At 42.5% G+C, this 17,071-nt stretch overlaps 1 protein-coding gene across 3 annotated transcripts; it reads left to right on the plus strand.

Annotated features, from left to right (window-relative positions):
- Positions 1-13,681: 13,681 nt before the first annotated feature.
- On the plus strand, positions 13,682-16,662 carry LOC147432031 (pentatricopeptide repeat-containing protein At3g63370, chloroplastic-like). 3 transcript variants are annotated; one of them, XM_086491841.1, is made up of 2 exons: positions 13,913-14,093; positions 14,179-16,662. In XM_086491841.1, exons 1-2 carry the CDS (start codon positions 14,065-14,067, stop codon positions 16,562-16,564), a joined length of 2,415 nt encoding a protein of 804 aa, XP_086347967.1. In that variant the 5' UTR covers positions 13,913-14,064; the 3' UTR covers positions 16,565-16,662. The 3 variants fall into 3 exon arrangements, with proteins under 3 accessions (XP_086347966.1, XP_086347967.1, XP_086347968.1); XM_086491842.1 differs by having other exon boundaries at positions 14,230-16,662; XM_086491840.1 differs by having other exon boundaries at positions 13,682-16,662.
- Positions 16,663-17,071: the final 409 nt, after the last annotated feature.

The following is a 17,071-nucleotide window of genomic DNA, read 5'->3' on the forward strand; positions in this document are numbered from 1 at the left end:
TGTTAAAGTTTCCCAAGGCTCGATTAAGGCTCACGACGGTCAAGAATCCTACGGGACACCAAAAGTACTATGCTAAACTAGCAAAAAGGTACTATGGTCCCTTCCAAATTCTTAGGCCAATCAATGAGATGGCCTATCAACTCAAGTTGCTCAATCACTAGCTCATACACAATGCTTTCCATGTGAGCCTATTAAAGCCTTACAAATGAGAGACACCTTAAGAACCAACTACTGAAGACCCACCGGAGATCGAGGACCAAGAAGAGGTGTTGCAGCTCGAGTCCATTCTCCGACATGAAGACAAGGTACTAAGAGGCAGTAAGACTATCCGAGGATATCTTATTAAGTTTAAGAATTATCCTTTTGAAGATGCTAGATGGATGCAAGGCATACAATCAAAGGATAACCTAAACCTTGTCAATGCTTACAATGCTTCCCAAGAGTAAGCAAATGTACAAAAGAGTAATGCTTCCCAAGAGTAAGCAAATGTACAAAATGTAAAAAATGAACAAAGCTTTTGTCTTATAAGACTCTCTTTTTCTTTATTGTGCACAAAAATGAAGTAGTATGCATGCTTAGATCAAGTTTGTGGAGACGACGTCTCCCAAACACCAAGTAGAGCTTGTCACTCCACTAAGGAAGATTGATAGGACTAATGTGCATACATGCTTGCGGCAACCTCAGGCTCTCAAGCGCCAAATGGACTAGTCATCCATTGTGGAATGATGTCGTAGGGTAACATAGGGATCCTCTACCCACTAAGAAAAGGACTCATGAATATGCTTTATCTTCTCTACACCATAGTCGAGGACGACTATGATTTCAAGAGAGAGGTAATGTCATAATAATCAATATCTAATTCTCCTAAATGATTTTCTCATGTTAAACCGATCATTTAATATGGGGAAGTACCAGGGGAGAAAAAGCTAGAATATTGGTTAAGCTAGCAGACCAGCCACAGTAGGAATCCAAAGGAGGGAAAATAGGGATCCAAAGGGGGGGGCATATGCAAAAGATCCATGTGCAACAATGGGCTTAAAAAAACCTAAGGTTCAGCCCATTAAGACTTCCAAAATGCTAAGGTTCCAAATTTCAAAGGTTGTGTCCAAAGGTCAAGCATGGGGGTAATTGGATGCTTTGTGTGTGTCCCAAAAGTCTTTATCAATCCCTACATAGGAGGGGGCGAGCCTTGGGAGTAGGAGATGAGAGAGAAACTCACACACACACACACACACACACACACACACACACACACACAAGCTCCCTTTACACAAAGGGAATGAGGGACACAAGTGAGCTCCCTAGCCCAGATGCCCACAAGGTGTACCCAATTCCTATTGGATGGCCTTGGAGGTGGACCAATGAGAATTAGGCTAGAGTCAATCTAGTTTAATTAAATTAAAAACACTTAATGAAAGAATCAATGAGAATTAATCTCTCTAGAAGACTATTGGACAGTCTCCCAAGGGGACCAATGAGCATTCAACAACCCAATGGCTTGCCTGATTCCTATTGGCCAGGAGGCAAAGGGGTCCAATGAGAGTTTAGTTGCATTTTATTAATTACATAAAGCTCTCACAAAATGGGAAAGGGGGACACATGTCAGAAGGCTATCACTTATACTGCTTAATTATCATTGGCTAGCTCTAGGGAGGTCCAATGAGACTGTAGCATGAGCAAATAGCAAGAGGGGTCGACCAAGAGAGAGAGGGGGCTGATTTTTGCAACGCATTATCACACACACACACACACACACACACACACACACACACACAATCTCATGTGTGAAGTAAAGAATACTCTCTCTCCTTCTCAAGCTTTAATGGAAAGCTTACCACCTACTCCAAGCTTGTGAGAAGGGAGGCCTACACCAACAACTCTTGGCTTTGTGATGCAAATCCAACCAAGAGCCAAGCTTCAATGCATGCTCATCTCCTCTACCATGCTAATTACTAAGCTAAGCTATGCTAATATGAGTGATTATGTGAGGAGATGTACATCTTTCTCGTAAGAATACTCCTTCTTCCTCTCAATCTACTCTCATACCCCGCTAGCTCTCACCATCTTCGAAGGTGTGTGAGGTCTTGGGTCTGAGACCGGAGAGAATTGATGTTGTGTTTGATAAGTGTTTTGCTTAGTGCATGAAGCTTTCATCTTCATTGCACTAGCTAGTCTTGAAGGAACACAAATAATTGTATTGTACAATGTCTCTCTTGATGGGAGAAACCATAATACAAAGCATTTTGGAGGGGGGACCGGCTCCATGTAAATCTGGTCCTCAACTGTTGTCAATAGCTTAATTTGTCTCTCTTTTGAAAGTATTATTCATGCTATCTAACTAGGTGTTATGCTTTTTGTTGCTCTCTCTGTTGGGGTATAAAGCCAATCTGGTCGCCCAGGTAAGTGGGCGGGTCGCCGGTATGTACACATATTCTTTTGTAAAAACCTAATAAGAACTCACTATGCTATACACATTACAATAGAGCGAGTTCACCATATCGTCGTGCTCTTCTTCTCGCACTCTCTCTCGCGTCGCACTTCCGCTCGTACTCCTTCAACTGGTATCAGAGCTCAGATCGAGGCTCGGGGCAGCATTTGCAGGCAACTAGAGTCACCTGCTCAGATTGGAGTGAGATTCGACAGGCGAAGACACGGTCCCAAATCTTGTGGTCATCTAAATTTCATTATGAGGTCATCTCGGCCACCGTTCGGCTTCGACAAAGTTCTGCGCAAGCCATGTTTGACTACGTGGTACCGGCGGGTGCAGATTCGACTCTACAAATTTAAGGTTTCGGCCTACGACTGTAGGTGCTGAGGATATCGGCACTCCCAGAGGGTTGATTTGTGGTTGTCTACACATCGAAGGACGGCTCATAGTTCTTGGAGGCGTGTCACATACGACACGGGCGCATCTACACACAGACTGGAGGCGACATCCACTAGTTCATCAGGTAGCTTGTGTTTGCTGCTTGATATTCCAGATTTCATCCTGACATTGCAGGTACTTCCACATGGGATGTATTGTCAGAGATGATGTATGTCTGTTGAGGGTTTGATGGCTGTGAGTCACGCAGCAAACAACCGTCGCAGCGGTTGCAGCATATAGTGGGAAATTTGTGGATGTATGACTTTGTGGGAAGTCTATGTATTGTCAGATTTACTGCAACCTTTGTTGAGGGTCGAGTGAGGTTTTATTGAGCTGGGGGATTCTCGAATGTTGAGATCCTTTCGGTGATATAGGTCTTGGAGCGATCCCTCGAGCACCCTTAGATAGGCAGCTAGGATGTATTGATTGTGAGTTAGACAGTTGGGATTGCATCTTTGCTTTACTGTCGTTGAGGCATTGTCGAAGTCTATGCTTACAGGACAATGACAGGATAGTGAGAGACAGTACAGGTGCAGGACAGGTTTACCCACAACTTACAATGTCAGAGAGATAGTGGATTTTTGAGCTGTTTTTGGTCTGTTTTTTAGTACACCAGAGCCATTTTACAAAGGAGACTCTGCCAAAATTTTTGCAGAATCTGAAGCTTTCTTGGTTCATTTGACAGGTTGATATTGGTTCAGAGGTCAGTTTACAGGGGAAACTCTGCCGAATTTTTCCCAGGAAAGTAAACTACTGTGAAGCGTAGCTATGGCTGGATCACAGGACACTGCTCTTTACAATATCAAGAAGCTGGATGGAACCAATTTCCCATTGTGGAAGAAGCAGATTTGACACGTGTTGGTACAAAAGAAGCAGATAAAACCTATAAAGCTCAAGGGGATAAAAACACAAGATATGGACGAAGATGAATGGAGTGAAATGGATGAATTGGCACTACCATTATGCTGACTTTGGCAGAAAGCGTTTACTTCAATGTAGCAGATGAGATGTCGGCTTATGAAGCATGGACAAAGTTGAGTGATCTTTATGAGAAGCAGAGTGCAGCTTCACAGGTATACTGGCTTAAGAAGCTTGTTGACTTGAAGATGAAAGAAGGGACACCTATGTCCAATCATCTGAATGAATTCAACACCATCTACAATTAGTTGTCAGCTCAAGGTGTCAAGTTTGATGAACCTGTTAGAGCTATGTTCGTGTTGATCACATTGCCAGAAAGTTGGGACACTTTTCGCACAGCTTTGAGTAATTCTACACCTCCAGATGGTTTGACCATAGCAGGTGTAGAAGGCAGTCTGCTTACTGAAGAAACCAATAGAAAGACAATGGACAAAGGCAAAGGAACAGCCTTAGTTGTCAGGGGAAGGACCAAAGAAGTACAAAGGTGGAAAGAGGAATCAATCTCGTAGCAAGTCCCGCAGTGCTAAAGGCAAGAGTGACATAGAATGCTACCATTGTGGCAAGAAGGGTCACACGAAAAGAGACTGCAGAGAATGGAAAGCAGAAAAAGGCAAAGTGAAAGCTGAAGACCATGGTGAGAAGAACAAGTCCTCAGTGAAGATTCAAGAAATAAATGTGACAAACATTGTTGCAGAGGATGACAGTCTAGTGTCAGGAGACATCTACTTCTTGAAGAATACAATGGACTCAACTCTTCTTACAACATCTGATGGAAATGCACTGAGTGACTAGATTATAGACTCAGGGGCATCACTTCATGTGTCTCCAAACAAGGAGTGGTTTATCTCTTATGTGACCACTAAAGATCATGTTCGGCTAGGCAATGGGCAGACATGTGAGATCTTAGGTGTTGGAGATGTTCGATTGAAGTTTCAGAATGGCTCTTCTTTCACGCTGAAGAATGTGAGACATGTTCCCGCAATTACAAAGAGCTTGATCAGCACATGTTTACTTGATGATACTGGCTACATCACCACTTTTGGACAAAACATGTGGAAGATATCCAAGGGTTCTATGACAGTAGCACATGGAGTAAAGTCTGGAGGACTTTACATGATTTATGTATCAAATGTCTCTAAAAAGGTAATCAATGTAACCGAGCAGCCGAATGTTTCTTTGTGGCATAGCCGGTTAGGACATATCTCCAAGAAGGGAATGGAAATCTTGTCTCATTCTGGTTATTTGCCTGGCTTTTCATTTAATAATTTTGAATTCTGTGAACATTATCTGTATGGTAAGCAAACACAGCAGCCACATAAGCATAGAAGCAGTAGAAGAGATACACAATTGGCACTTGTTCATAGTGATTTGTGTGGACCTATGCCTAACCTATCTCTAGGGGGAGCTTCTTACTTTATGACATTTATAGATGATTACTCGAGGAAAGTATGGGTTTACTTTCTCAAGCACAAGGATGAAGCGTTCAGTGTTTTCAAAACATTTGTGACACTTGTGGAGAATCAGAGTGGCAAGAAGCTTAAATGCTTACGCACTGACAATGGTGGAGAGTATGTTTCAAAGGCCTTTCAGGACTTTTGTGAGTCAAAAGGTATAAAACATGAACTTACTGCTCCTTACAATCCTCCTCAAAATGGTGTTGCTGAGAGGATGAATAGGACCATACAAGAGAAGGTCAGAAGTACGTTGTCTAATGCACAGCTGCCAAATGGGTTTTGGGCTGAAGCTGTATCAACAGTTGTTCATCTTATAAATAGATCTCCTAGCAAGGTTTTGCAGAAGGATTCAGTGCCAGAGATGGTATGGTCAGGCAAAATGCCCTCATACAAGCATCTCAGAGTCTTTGGCTGTGAGGCATATACTCACGTTCCAAAGGAATTTAGGAACAAACTTGAGCCAAAGAGTAGAAAGTGCATCTTTCTAGGCTATGGTAATTCTGGTGAGATGGGGTACAGACTTTGGGATCCCAAATCCAGAAAGGTTATCCACAGCAATGATGTTCACTTTAATGAATCCAAATATCGTTCTAAATGATGTTCACTTTAATGAATCCAAATATCATTCTAAACCAGAGAGGGTTGAGGAGATTAGAAGAGTTGTCTTCCAAGAAGATGGACCTGCACGTGCAAGACCAAATGTCAGGGCTCAAGAGGAGCCAGGACAGGATAGATTGGAACCACAGGTTGTGGTTGAGCCTGAGCCACCTATTTTGCGTAGATCTGGACGTATCACGCGACCTCCTGATCGGTTTGTTCCATCTATGAACTATGTCATGCTGACTGATTGCAATGAGCCTTCATGTTACAAGGAAGCAGTGCAAATGAAGGACTCTGGGAATTGGCAATTGGCCATGCAGTCAGAGATGACAGCTCTACATAAAAACCAGACATGGAAGCTAGTTAAATTACCACAGGGCAAAAAGGCTCTACCTTGTAAATGGGTTTATAGGTATAAGATCACCACTCATGATAGTCAGCCAAAGTACAAAGCAAGGCTTGTTGCCAAGGGCTTTAATCAAGAACAAGGCATTGACTTTGATGAAGTCTTCTCTCCGGTGGTCAAGATGACTACATTGAGATGCTTTCTTGCATTGGTTGCCATATTAGATTTGGTGTTGCACCAAATGGATGTCAAGACAGCGTTCTTGCATGGTGATTTAGATGTGGAAATTTACATGCAGAAGCCAGAAGGGTTTGTTGAGAAAGGCAAGGAAGATTTGGTATGCCAGTTGTTAAAGAGTCTTTATGGCTTAAAACAATCACCGAGGGCATGGTACCATAAATTCCACAAGTTTATGCTTTCTCAAGGCTACAAACGTAGTGAGTTCGATCACTGTCTATATACAAAGAAGGCTAAGGATGGTAGTTGGCTGATCCTTATTTTGTATGTGGATGACATGTTGATTGCCGGCAAGCACTTGGAAGAAATTTCAGCTTTGAAGTCAAAGATGGAAAAATCGTTTGACATGAAAGACATGGGTGAGGCAAGTCATATACTTGGTAGGCGCATTGAGAGAGATAGATCAAAGAAGTTGATTTGGTTATCTCAAACAGAGTATATTGACAAGGTTTTGCAACGTTTCAATATGGAGAAGGGAAAGGCATTGAGTGTTGCATTGCCACCATATGTAAAACTTAGCAAACAAGATTGTCCTGTGTATGAGGGAGAATAGGCTGAAATGGATAAGATTCCATATGTGTCTGCAATGGGTAGTTTGATGTATGCAATGATTGCTACTCGCCCAGACATTGCATTTGCAGTGGGAGTAGTAAGTCGATACATGTCAAACCCAGGCAAGAAACATTGGGAGGCAGTGAAAGGAATATTGAGATACCTGAAAGCTACAAAGACTATGTGTATATGCTATGGGATTCAGGAGCTAAGTGTAAAGGGTTTTACAGACTCAGATTATGCACGTGACTTAGACAACCGAAGGTCTACGTCAGGGTATGTCTTTACATTGGCTGGTGGAGCAGTATCATGGTGTTCTAGATTACAAGATTGTGTTACTCAGTCTACTACAGAGGCTGAATATGTTGTAGCATCAGAGACATGAAAAGAATCAATTTGGCTTAATCAACTAGTAACAGATTTGGGAATCAAAGAAGAAATGCCTGTGTTATATTGTGATAGTCAGAGTGCTATACAATTGGCTCGTAATCCGGTTTATCACTCAAAGACAAAGCATGTGGATGTGAAGTATCATTTCATCAGGGAAATGCTCGAGGATAAGCAAATTCAGCTTGTCAAAGTTCACACCATAGAAAATGCTGCTGATCTACTTACAAAAGGACTTCCCTCAAAGAGCTTTGCGCATTTTCGCAAGCAGTTAGGTGTAGGGTAGTACATCACTTCTCTACATCTCTTGTATATTAGCTTGTATAGTAGCTTCTCTCACACTTAAAGTACCACATTGGACTTTAAGTGGGAGGTTGTTGGGGTATAAAGCCAATGTGGTCGCCCAGGTAAGTGGTGGGGCCGCCAGGTATGTACACATATTCTTTTGTAAAAACCTAATAAGAACTCACTATGCTCTACACATTACAGTAGAGCGAGTTCACCATATCGTAGTGCTCTTCTTCTCGCACTCTCTCTCGCGTCGCACTTCCACTCGTACTCCTTCACTCTCCACCCAAGCACTTTTGTAATTCTCATTAGGAATCTATTCTAATGAAGTGCCCACTATGTTCATGCTAATTTCCGCTACACACAAGTTTTTAGGCCATTAAATGTTACATTATCATTATGTACGTGAGAAGCTGATTGATGGTGAGATTGGCTTGGTTTATGTGAAGACGGATAGTCAAGTTGCAGATATCTTTACAAAGGCAGTTAAAAGAGAGAAGTTTGCATACTTTCGAGAAGCCTTAGGTTTGCATGATATACAATATCATTCTCAGCTTGAGGGGAAGAAATGAAGAACGGATTCTATGTGATACACTATGATCGATTCGACAAGCGACGGTGATGGATTGACAAAGATATAGGCTATAGTGGAGAGATTTCTACTTCAGCCATTGTGTATACTTGAAGGTCACTTAAATCAGTCATACAAGTAACATAAGTGATTCACATACTATGACTAACTTTAAATCTACCAACTAATCCACTATTAAGTGAAGAGTGTCTATTCTCTACTATCTTAATGATAAAGAAGTGAGTGCAACGTATGATTGATCTTCTTAGGTGTGTGTATGAGTGCATGGGCTCGCTTATTCTCTACATCTCTAACATCATGTTTCTCATGTCTACTGCGATATCCATTATCATCCTCATCATGTCTGCCGGTGCAATCTCCATTATCATATCTTTTACAAATTTTGCCAACATGTTGATTGTCATCATCATGTTCCTCAAGTTTACTGTGATGTTCATCTTCATGTCATCTGAGACCTCCGCCATCTTGTCAACTCTCGCATTCACATACGCAATCATCGTGCTCTTTGAGATCCCTTTAGTGGCCATCCCTAAATCCCTTGATATATATATTCCTCTATCATGGTCTCTTCATCTTTCATGCGTTCTCTCATGCCTACTTTGTCTATTGCGATTTCCATCATCATGTCAGTCGTGTTACTATGATGTCCATCCTGATCATCATCATGTCTATTGTGATCTCCAATATAACATCTTCTTCGATTTCTTCCAAAATGTCAATTACCATTGTCATGTCACTCATATCTACAGTGATGTCCATCTTCATCTCATTTGCGATCACTCCACCATCATGTCAGTTGTCACATTTGCCATTCCCTTTTCCTTTCATGTTCGCCATGTCTATTGCGGTTCCCATCAATGCAGCGATTGGTTGCAACATTCACTTCTGCTTTCATGTTGGCCATGTCTATCACGATTCCCATCAACGTGTCAATAATCTCTGCTATGAACTCCATCATCTTCTCTTTTGTGACTTTTGCTAGAATGTTGATTGACAACGACTCCATCATCATGTGTCAATCGAAAGGCTCACACATAGACACAAAGTCACACTCTTTGGGGGACTAGCAGGGTTGGCTATCGCATTCACTTCTGCTTTCATTTTTGTTATGTCTATCGCGATTCCCATCAACATGTCGATCATGTCTACTACGATCTCCATCATCTTATCTTCAACAACTTTTGCCAACATGTCGATTGACGTCTCCATCATCCTTTGTCAATCTAGACTCTCTCTCTCTCTCTCTCTCTCTCTCTCTCTCTCTCTCTCTCTCTCTCTCTCTCTCTCTCTCTCTCTCTCTCTCTCTCTCTCTCTCTCTCTCTCTCTCTCTCTATTAGGGCCAAGGCCTCAATACCACATGACATTGTTAGGGCGGAGCTCGCTGCTCCTCCATTGGTAGTGGAAGCACTCACTCGATCAATTTCATTTATGCATAGCACTTGGGATCTCCCTAGAGACAAATATGCTCGATTAGCACTAGAGTCTTCACGACAGCTAGCATTGCAGGGAGATAGATCATGTTGGTATGTAGAGATGGCATCTTGGTTTTAGTTACATGGCTTTAGTATGGACCGGCTACCCCCATTTCAGTACTCTCTAAATGCACCCTCCATCCCCCTCACAAGGGCAGAGATTACCAGGCTCATTAGATAGGACTTGATTCAGTTGGATACGAAGAGGACATGGATACAACTTACTCATGAGCTAGGTACGAAGATGAATTTCTATAGAGAGCATCTTCTCCAACTCCTGGAGGATGGTTTTGTGATCAAACCAGGATACATGGATACTCATCTATCTCACGGGATACGATGTGCTATTGGTCAGATACGGACATCCTCACATCAGTTAGAGATCGAGACATGCAGATTTAGAGGAGTACCCGCTGAGTCCAGGATTTTTTAGGTGTGCCAAATAGAGCCAGAGACAGAGCTACATACATATGTCACTGCCCAGTATACTATGAGATACGAGGCCACTTTCACTGTCTATTCAGAGAGGGTTTTGGGCCCGTTTTGAGCCACTTTCTAGAGTCATGAGATACCAGGATCAGAGATGCCTCGGATTATACTACCAGGACCTCTTGAAGAGGGGCACGATGAGAGAGATCCAGCGACAGCGGAAGATCACATATTTCTTTCAGTCACATACAGAGGAGTTCGAGCAGTCCCCATAGCATAACAACACCAGAGGCACCAGAGGCATACTGCTTGACTGGGCGATAGAGTTGGGGCGGTCTCGTCGCCCACGGATGAGAGGGCCCTCTCGATATCGACGCAGATTGCGAAAGAGGATCCATACCATACTGGCGCGACATAGGAGCCGTCCCGGATACTGATGATGCCTCAACTGTCAAAGAGCTCCATTGTATCAACTCACCCTTTGTCTTCCCTTTGTATCAGCTTTCACCCCACCCTACCCACTATTTTCTTTTCAGTTCTTTGTACTTTTTGTACCCATACCTGGTATTAGAATCACCACATGTAACCTTTTGGTCTCATAGGTCATTTTGGCCTTTTGAACACGTTAATATTACATTTCATTTCTTTTCATTTCTCTCTCTCTCTCTCTCTCTCTCTATATATATATATATATATATATATATATATATATATATATATATATATATATATATATATATATATATATATATATATATATATATATATATAAAACACATATTACCTGGCTGGATGTTTTCGCTGCTTTTTGCTACAATGTTGCGCTTCAATTTTCGCTGCTTTTTATTCCCAAGTTTGAGTTGCATTTTCCACCTTCAATAGAAGCCAATCTATTGCTGCCAGGTGGCATTGCTCTCTCCTTACAACATTTCAAAAATCGCTTTTACACAATCAAGGTAATAGTGCAGCCACATCATGGAGTAGAGTTTATGTGGAATCTGAGGTAATCCTCAGCTGAGAAATCCGTTTGAGTTTGCAAAATTGAAAGGGGAGAGAAGTTTCTATATTTTGCAAAAATAGAAGGCCGGGGAAAACTTAACCGCCCCCCAAACTGTTTTCCTCCTCTCTCTCTCTCTCTCTCCACAATACGCGCCCTCATGTTCCTGTGTCGAAGGCTCTCTTTCTCCCTCTCTCTCACACAGAGCAACGATGGAGAACGTGAGGAGCCTCTCTCTCTCTCTCTCTCTCTCTCTCTCTCTCTCTCTCTCTCTCTCTCTCTCTCTCTCTCTCTCTCTCTCTCTCTCTCTCTCTCGCTCTCGCAAGCGCGCGCGCGCGCACAGGCGTGCAAAATGTCGACAGCTGGTTGTTTGTCACGTGTTGACGCGCGCATGGTGGTGCCATCGACTATTGCTGGACCAGGACGACGAGTGGAAGCATTTAAAAAGGGCCACGACAGTGGCGCTTTTTAAATATATTGAACTTTAATATTAACCTCATGGTCTGCAACTACAAGTAATAAAAATGAGTCAACCCGCCATTAGACAATACAGACCATGAGGTTAATATATCAAGGTAATCGGAATGCAGGAATGGTTGATTGACATTCATATTCGATGCCCGTATGTTAACACTTAGAATTGCAGAATATCTCATGAAAATGTGGAGAATAAAATGGTGAAAAACTTCAGCGCAACAAAAACCACCTTTAATTTAAGAACAAAGTTTGCACCAATGTCTTTTTCGATGGCACCTATGAATCGTTGCTCAAGAATAAAAAAGGATTCCCCAATGAATAGGTACAAATCTCAACCCTTCCTGGATTTGGATGGACAAAGACGCGTTCAGTAGGCTACATTGAGAAGACATGTTTCATGGAAACCATAAGCACCTACAAAGACAGTTTCATATTTGATTATTGTTCAAAATTACAAAGTTTTATCACCTTCATAAGGTCAGCAAAATGCAATTATTAAGAATAAATAAATAAAAGAGTAAAGCAGGAAAAGTTAATCACTAAAATGGAGGATAGATTTACATGATTAAGTGAAACCAAGGAAGACACAACCTTGGGAACGAAAAAATGACTTCTTCCACATGGTCGGCATTAGAGTGCCGCGTGGAGAACTTCTTGAGCAGATAATGACAAGATTTGAAGCTATCTCTCGTTTGCCGCATATTGTTGGGGCACTTGATGAGACTCACATCCGTCTGCAAAGAAAGCCAGCACGAGAGTTCTATCCAACACAATACATCAACATGCATGGTTTTCCCAGCATCCTCCTACAGGGTATTGTCGACTCTAACAACTTTTTGGAGTGCAGTTTGTAGGGCTGCAGGAGCGGTGCATGATTCTTCTCACTTCAAAGAATGCGACTTGTATGGTCAGTTCAAACGAGGAGAAGCACTTGATCATCCACTATTGTACATTCAAGGAGCGATAGTACAAGCTTATTTGAGTGCAGACTCAACCTACAAAGCGAGGATATTCTTGGTAAAGCCATATCAATGAAGGCAGGGCGATTTTTACGTGAAAAGTGAGATTTTGACAGGAAAGTCTCAAAGGGGAGAGCAAAAGTGGACAATGCCTTTGGTCTTTTGAAGAATAGGTGGCGGATTTTGCGAGATCTCAATGTCAATCTTGCTTTCGCGTCGACTATGATAGGAGCATGTTGTTTCTTGCACAACTTTGTGTAAATCCGAGGCGAGACGGAGCCTCATGATCAGCGAGATCCACATCCCAACTTCCAAGAGCCACTTCCTAATGATGGCGGTAATCCTGCTCATCGTGAGATGGTCTTGCAGATAAGGGAAACCTTATTCCGCCATAGCAGCTTGAGGGTTCAAAACGCAGCAGGTCTAGGTGTAGCAGGTTGTGGATTTAGTAGTTATTCTTAGTTTTCAAAGTGATCTTGTCTTTTGTTTCAATCAAGGTTTTGAATATGTAACCACAAAGCTTATTTCTAATTTTGTGAAGTTGTGTTTTGCAGGGTTTGATGATGATTCGGACTTTGAGGATTGAGTCATGTCCTACATGGTTGTAGATTTTTTCACGTGAATTGCTTTATGGCTACAATGAGCAACACCTCTATTTATGTACTGCTACAGGGTTTTCATTATGGTTCTCAAGCATTTGCATTATGGCTGCCAATGAGTAGCAATGCTACGCGCTTATGTATCACATTCAATGATCCATTTTGATCTACTTAGAACAACTTATTTTATGGCTATCAATCTCTTGTTTATGTGGTTGTCAAACATTGAAATCTTTTTTTGTCATGTGTTTTTTCATGCATTCAGTGCAATGTTATTAGGCATGTTTTGTTGGAAAAGGCTATCTTTGTGATGTTGGTAATGCGTGGTTTGTTGGTTTGCACGTCAACTCCAACAACGAACAGACGTGAACGGACGACCACATGTGCGTACAAAACGTGACTGAACGGAACAAGTGGTTTTCTTTGATCGGACGGATGCATGTGCACAAAATGGCGAAAAGTTAGCATCCGTTTGTTACACTTTTCTAAGAAGGAATGGCCAAACGAAGGGCCTCATGTGGGCTTTACATCTCTCTCTCTCTCTCTCTCTCTCTGCATCTCCTAGTGTCTGCTGACATGGAGAGCAACGCTGTGTGGCATGACAGCAGGCAGGCTACGTCGCCCCGGCAGAATGCTTCCAGAAGAGCAGCTTCCTTGTCGACGACAGACATCTGTTGGCGCCCACCTTGATGTGGCTGAGGAGAATGAGCTCGATGTGCTAAGAGATATCTTCCCCCTGCCTGGACACCACGCGGAAGCCCCCTCATACACACCTCATATTGCGGCTTGCACCTCTTCCTCCAGATTGCGCATGCGTTCCCAAGAGTATCCCTCCTCCGCATTGTGCATCCATTCGCAAGAGGACTCACTTCTGAGTTTCCAGTTGGAATCATGTGCACTTGCGCGAAATGTCTCCACAGGTATGCTGCTTCATCATCATATAGTCGTTTCTGGGCTGGATAACAGCTCTTCTTTACGTGATGGCCTTGCACACATGTATGGCAGATGTGATTCCTGTAGTGATGCATACTACTGCTTTGATAACATGGGTGACAGGAGTGCTTCCATGTGGACCTTTATGATTAGCCTGCAATTTGAACAGAAGAGAGATGAGAGAACAGTGGTTCAGTTTTTTCAACAGTCGCTCCACTGTAATGCTCTTCCCAGTATTCCCATCTTTCTTATCCTCCTCTCTTCTTGCAAGACTAAAGAAGCCCTTCCCCGAGGCAAGCAAGTGCATGTTCTAGTCAAGAGTATGGCCTGCGAGACGAATGTAGCCGCAGGAACTGCATTGCTGAGCATGTACAGCAGATGCGATAATTTTCATGAGGCATGGACCCTGTTCGATAAGATCCTTGAAAAGAGTGTTGTTACCTGGAATGCTATGATTGCTGCATGTGTTCAACATGGGAATGCAAGGCTGCCCATTCAGCTGTTCTTGCAAATGCAACAAGAATCAGCAATACCAAATATTGTCACCTTTGTAAGTGCAGCTTCTTCTTGTGCTAGAGAGTTAGATTTGTCAATGGGCAAATCATTACACGTACAAGCTTTAAACAGAGGCCTTGAATCAAATGTTTCACTATCAGCTGCTTTTGTAAGTATGTACGGTAAATGTGGTAGCATAGAGAATGCCAGCAATGTTTTTCATCAGGTGCATGTGCCTTGTGTTGTTTTGTGGACAGGGATGCTAACAGTGTATTGCCAACTTGGTTGTACAGAAGAAGTGGTTTACATTTACAAGCAGATGCAAGAGATGGGGATTCTGCCTAATGAGGTAACTTTTCTGTGTGTACTCTCTGCTTGCAATACTAATGATCTTGTGACAACAGGCAGAAGGGTACATGCACAAATCAATTCTAGGAACATTGTCTCGAATACTGCCATGTCCACAGCGCTGGCAACTATGTACGGTAAGTTTGGCTTGACAGAAGAGTCAAACCAATTATTTAGTTCACTAACTGAAAAGAGCAACATTGCTTGGAACACAATGATACACATGTTTGCAGATAGTGGCAAAAGCGGTAAAGGCATTCAACTCTTCAATGATATGCTGCAGCAAGGTGTAGGCCCTGATAAGTTCACCTTTGTCAACGTTCTTCATGTTTGCGCATGCTCTCTGTCTGCATTTGAAGGGAAAAAAGTTCATATGCATGTGTCGTGGACCAAGTTCAAGCTTGATGTTGTTATATGCAATGTCCTCATTGACATGTACAGCAAGTGCAAGCTATTATGTCTAGCACAAATGGTGTTTGACGGAATGCATTTGAGGAATACCCTGTCTTGGAATACTTTGATTGCTGCATATGCACAAAGTGGCTATCATGAGAAGGCATTGATTTTGTTTAGTCAGATGCAATTAGAGAGAATGTGTCCTGATGCCATTACTTTTGCGAGTGTTCTTCCTGCATCGGCTCAAAGGGGTCAACTTTTCGATTGTTGGAGAATGCATACTGAAATCATTTGCAAGGGCTTCGACTTGGACCTTGTGGTTGCGACAGCAGTTATGACTAGTTACGGCAGGCATGGACATTTGCGGTCAGCAGAGCATGTATTCCATAGAAGCCACGAGAGAGATGATAACCTGTGGAATGCTTTCATAACATTGCTTGGCCAGCATGATAGTTCGCAGGCTTGTCAGCTTTTATATGACATGAAAAATCAAGGGTTTATTCCAAGCAGCATGACCTTAGCCTTCAGCCTTTCTGCGTGTCCTAGTTCTTACCCATTGGCAAGAGTTAGGCAGCTACATGTTAGCGTTCTACACTCAGGTATGGAGGTTAATGAGATAGAATTGTGCATTCTAGTTTGTGCATATGCAGAGTGTGGCGACTTACAGAAGGCATGTAGTCTCTTCAGTGTTCCTAATTGCAGCCGGATGTTATGCAACTGCATGGTTGGAGCTTTTGCAGGACATGGTAAGGGAAGACAAGTGCTCAGGTTTTTCAAAGAGATGAAACGGTGGGGAGTCTCACCGGATGAGGTAACTCTTCTAAACCTTTTGTCTGGTTGTAATCATTCGGGTTTGGGTTTGGTGGAAGATGCATTTGATGCTGTAATGTCGATGGAATATCTTAGCAGGAGCAGGTCACTACTAGCCATGTTTCATTGGGATTGTATAATAGACCTTCTTGGGAGGGTAGGGCAACTCAATGAGGCCATGTGTTTAACAAGCATCATGCCTTTCCAACCTACACTTGTGACTTGGACAAGCTTACTTGGTGCTTGTACAAATATGTTTGACATACAACGTGGAGAGTGCGCAGCAAACTATCTGTTTGAATTAAGCCAAGAACGTTTTGTGCCTCAATTTTCTTTTTATAGGAAACTTAAACACTCGGGGGACATGTGCGGCCGACCATGTTTCATGGCTAATATTTGGAAGGGATAAGCACCTCCCCTTGGGCCCTCTGGTGCGCCGAAAAAATAAATTCCAGCTGAATACATTGCCAGTAGAGTTTTGTTTGCAAAGCTCTTTTTTGTGCAGCTTCCTCAGTGTGTCAATTCGGTTTCTTGTATGCTCCCGGTTGAAGCTACCTCTAATCTCCCGATTTAGAGCAAAGACCAAATCTTCCCAATCTTTAGGGTGAAAAGAGTCGCAGGATAGTATACGTGCTTTTGTCATCCCATATAACTGGCGTTTCTCTCTGGCGCTTCATCCCTTTTGTGCTTGTGTTTGCATTGGTAATATTAGTATTGAATATGCAATGAAATTTTGGACTAGTTATGCCGATCCCATTTGTATACACACGTGAGGCCATGACCCAATTTGCCACTCAAAACCATGTCATGGCGAATGAGACGCTTTAAAGGATGATCGTATTTTGACAAACAAGAGCTTAGGAATGAAAAACATATTGCTATGTGTGTATAAAAGAAAAGGCAATGCAATTGCTCG

This window comes from Adiantum capillus-veneris, chromosome 20, assembly GCF_014529385.1.
Source record: "Adiantum capillus-veneris isolate H3 chromosome 20, ASM1452938v2, whole genome shotgun sequence".
NCBI classification, from domain to species: domain Eukaryota; kingdom Viridiplantae; phylum Streptophyta; class Polypodiopsida; order Polypodiales; family Pteridaceae; genus Adiantum; species Adiantum capillus-veneris.

Bases quoted from the DNA above. Each gene is read 5' to 3' on its own strand.
- LOC147432031 (XM_086491840.1), top strand. From the start codon at position 13,772: ATGACAGCAGGCAGGCTACGTCGCCCCGGCAGAATGCTTCCAGAAGAG.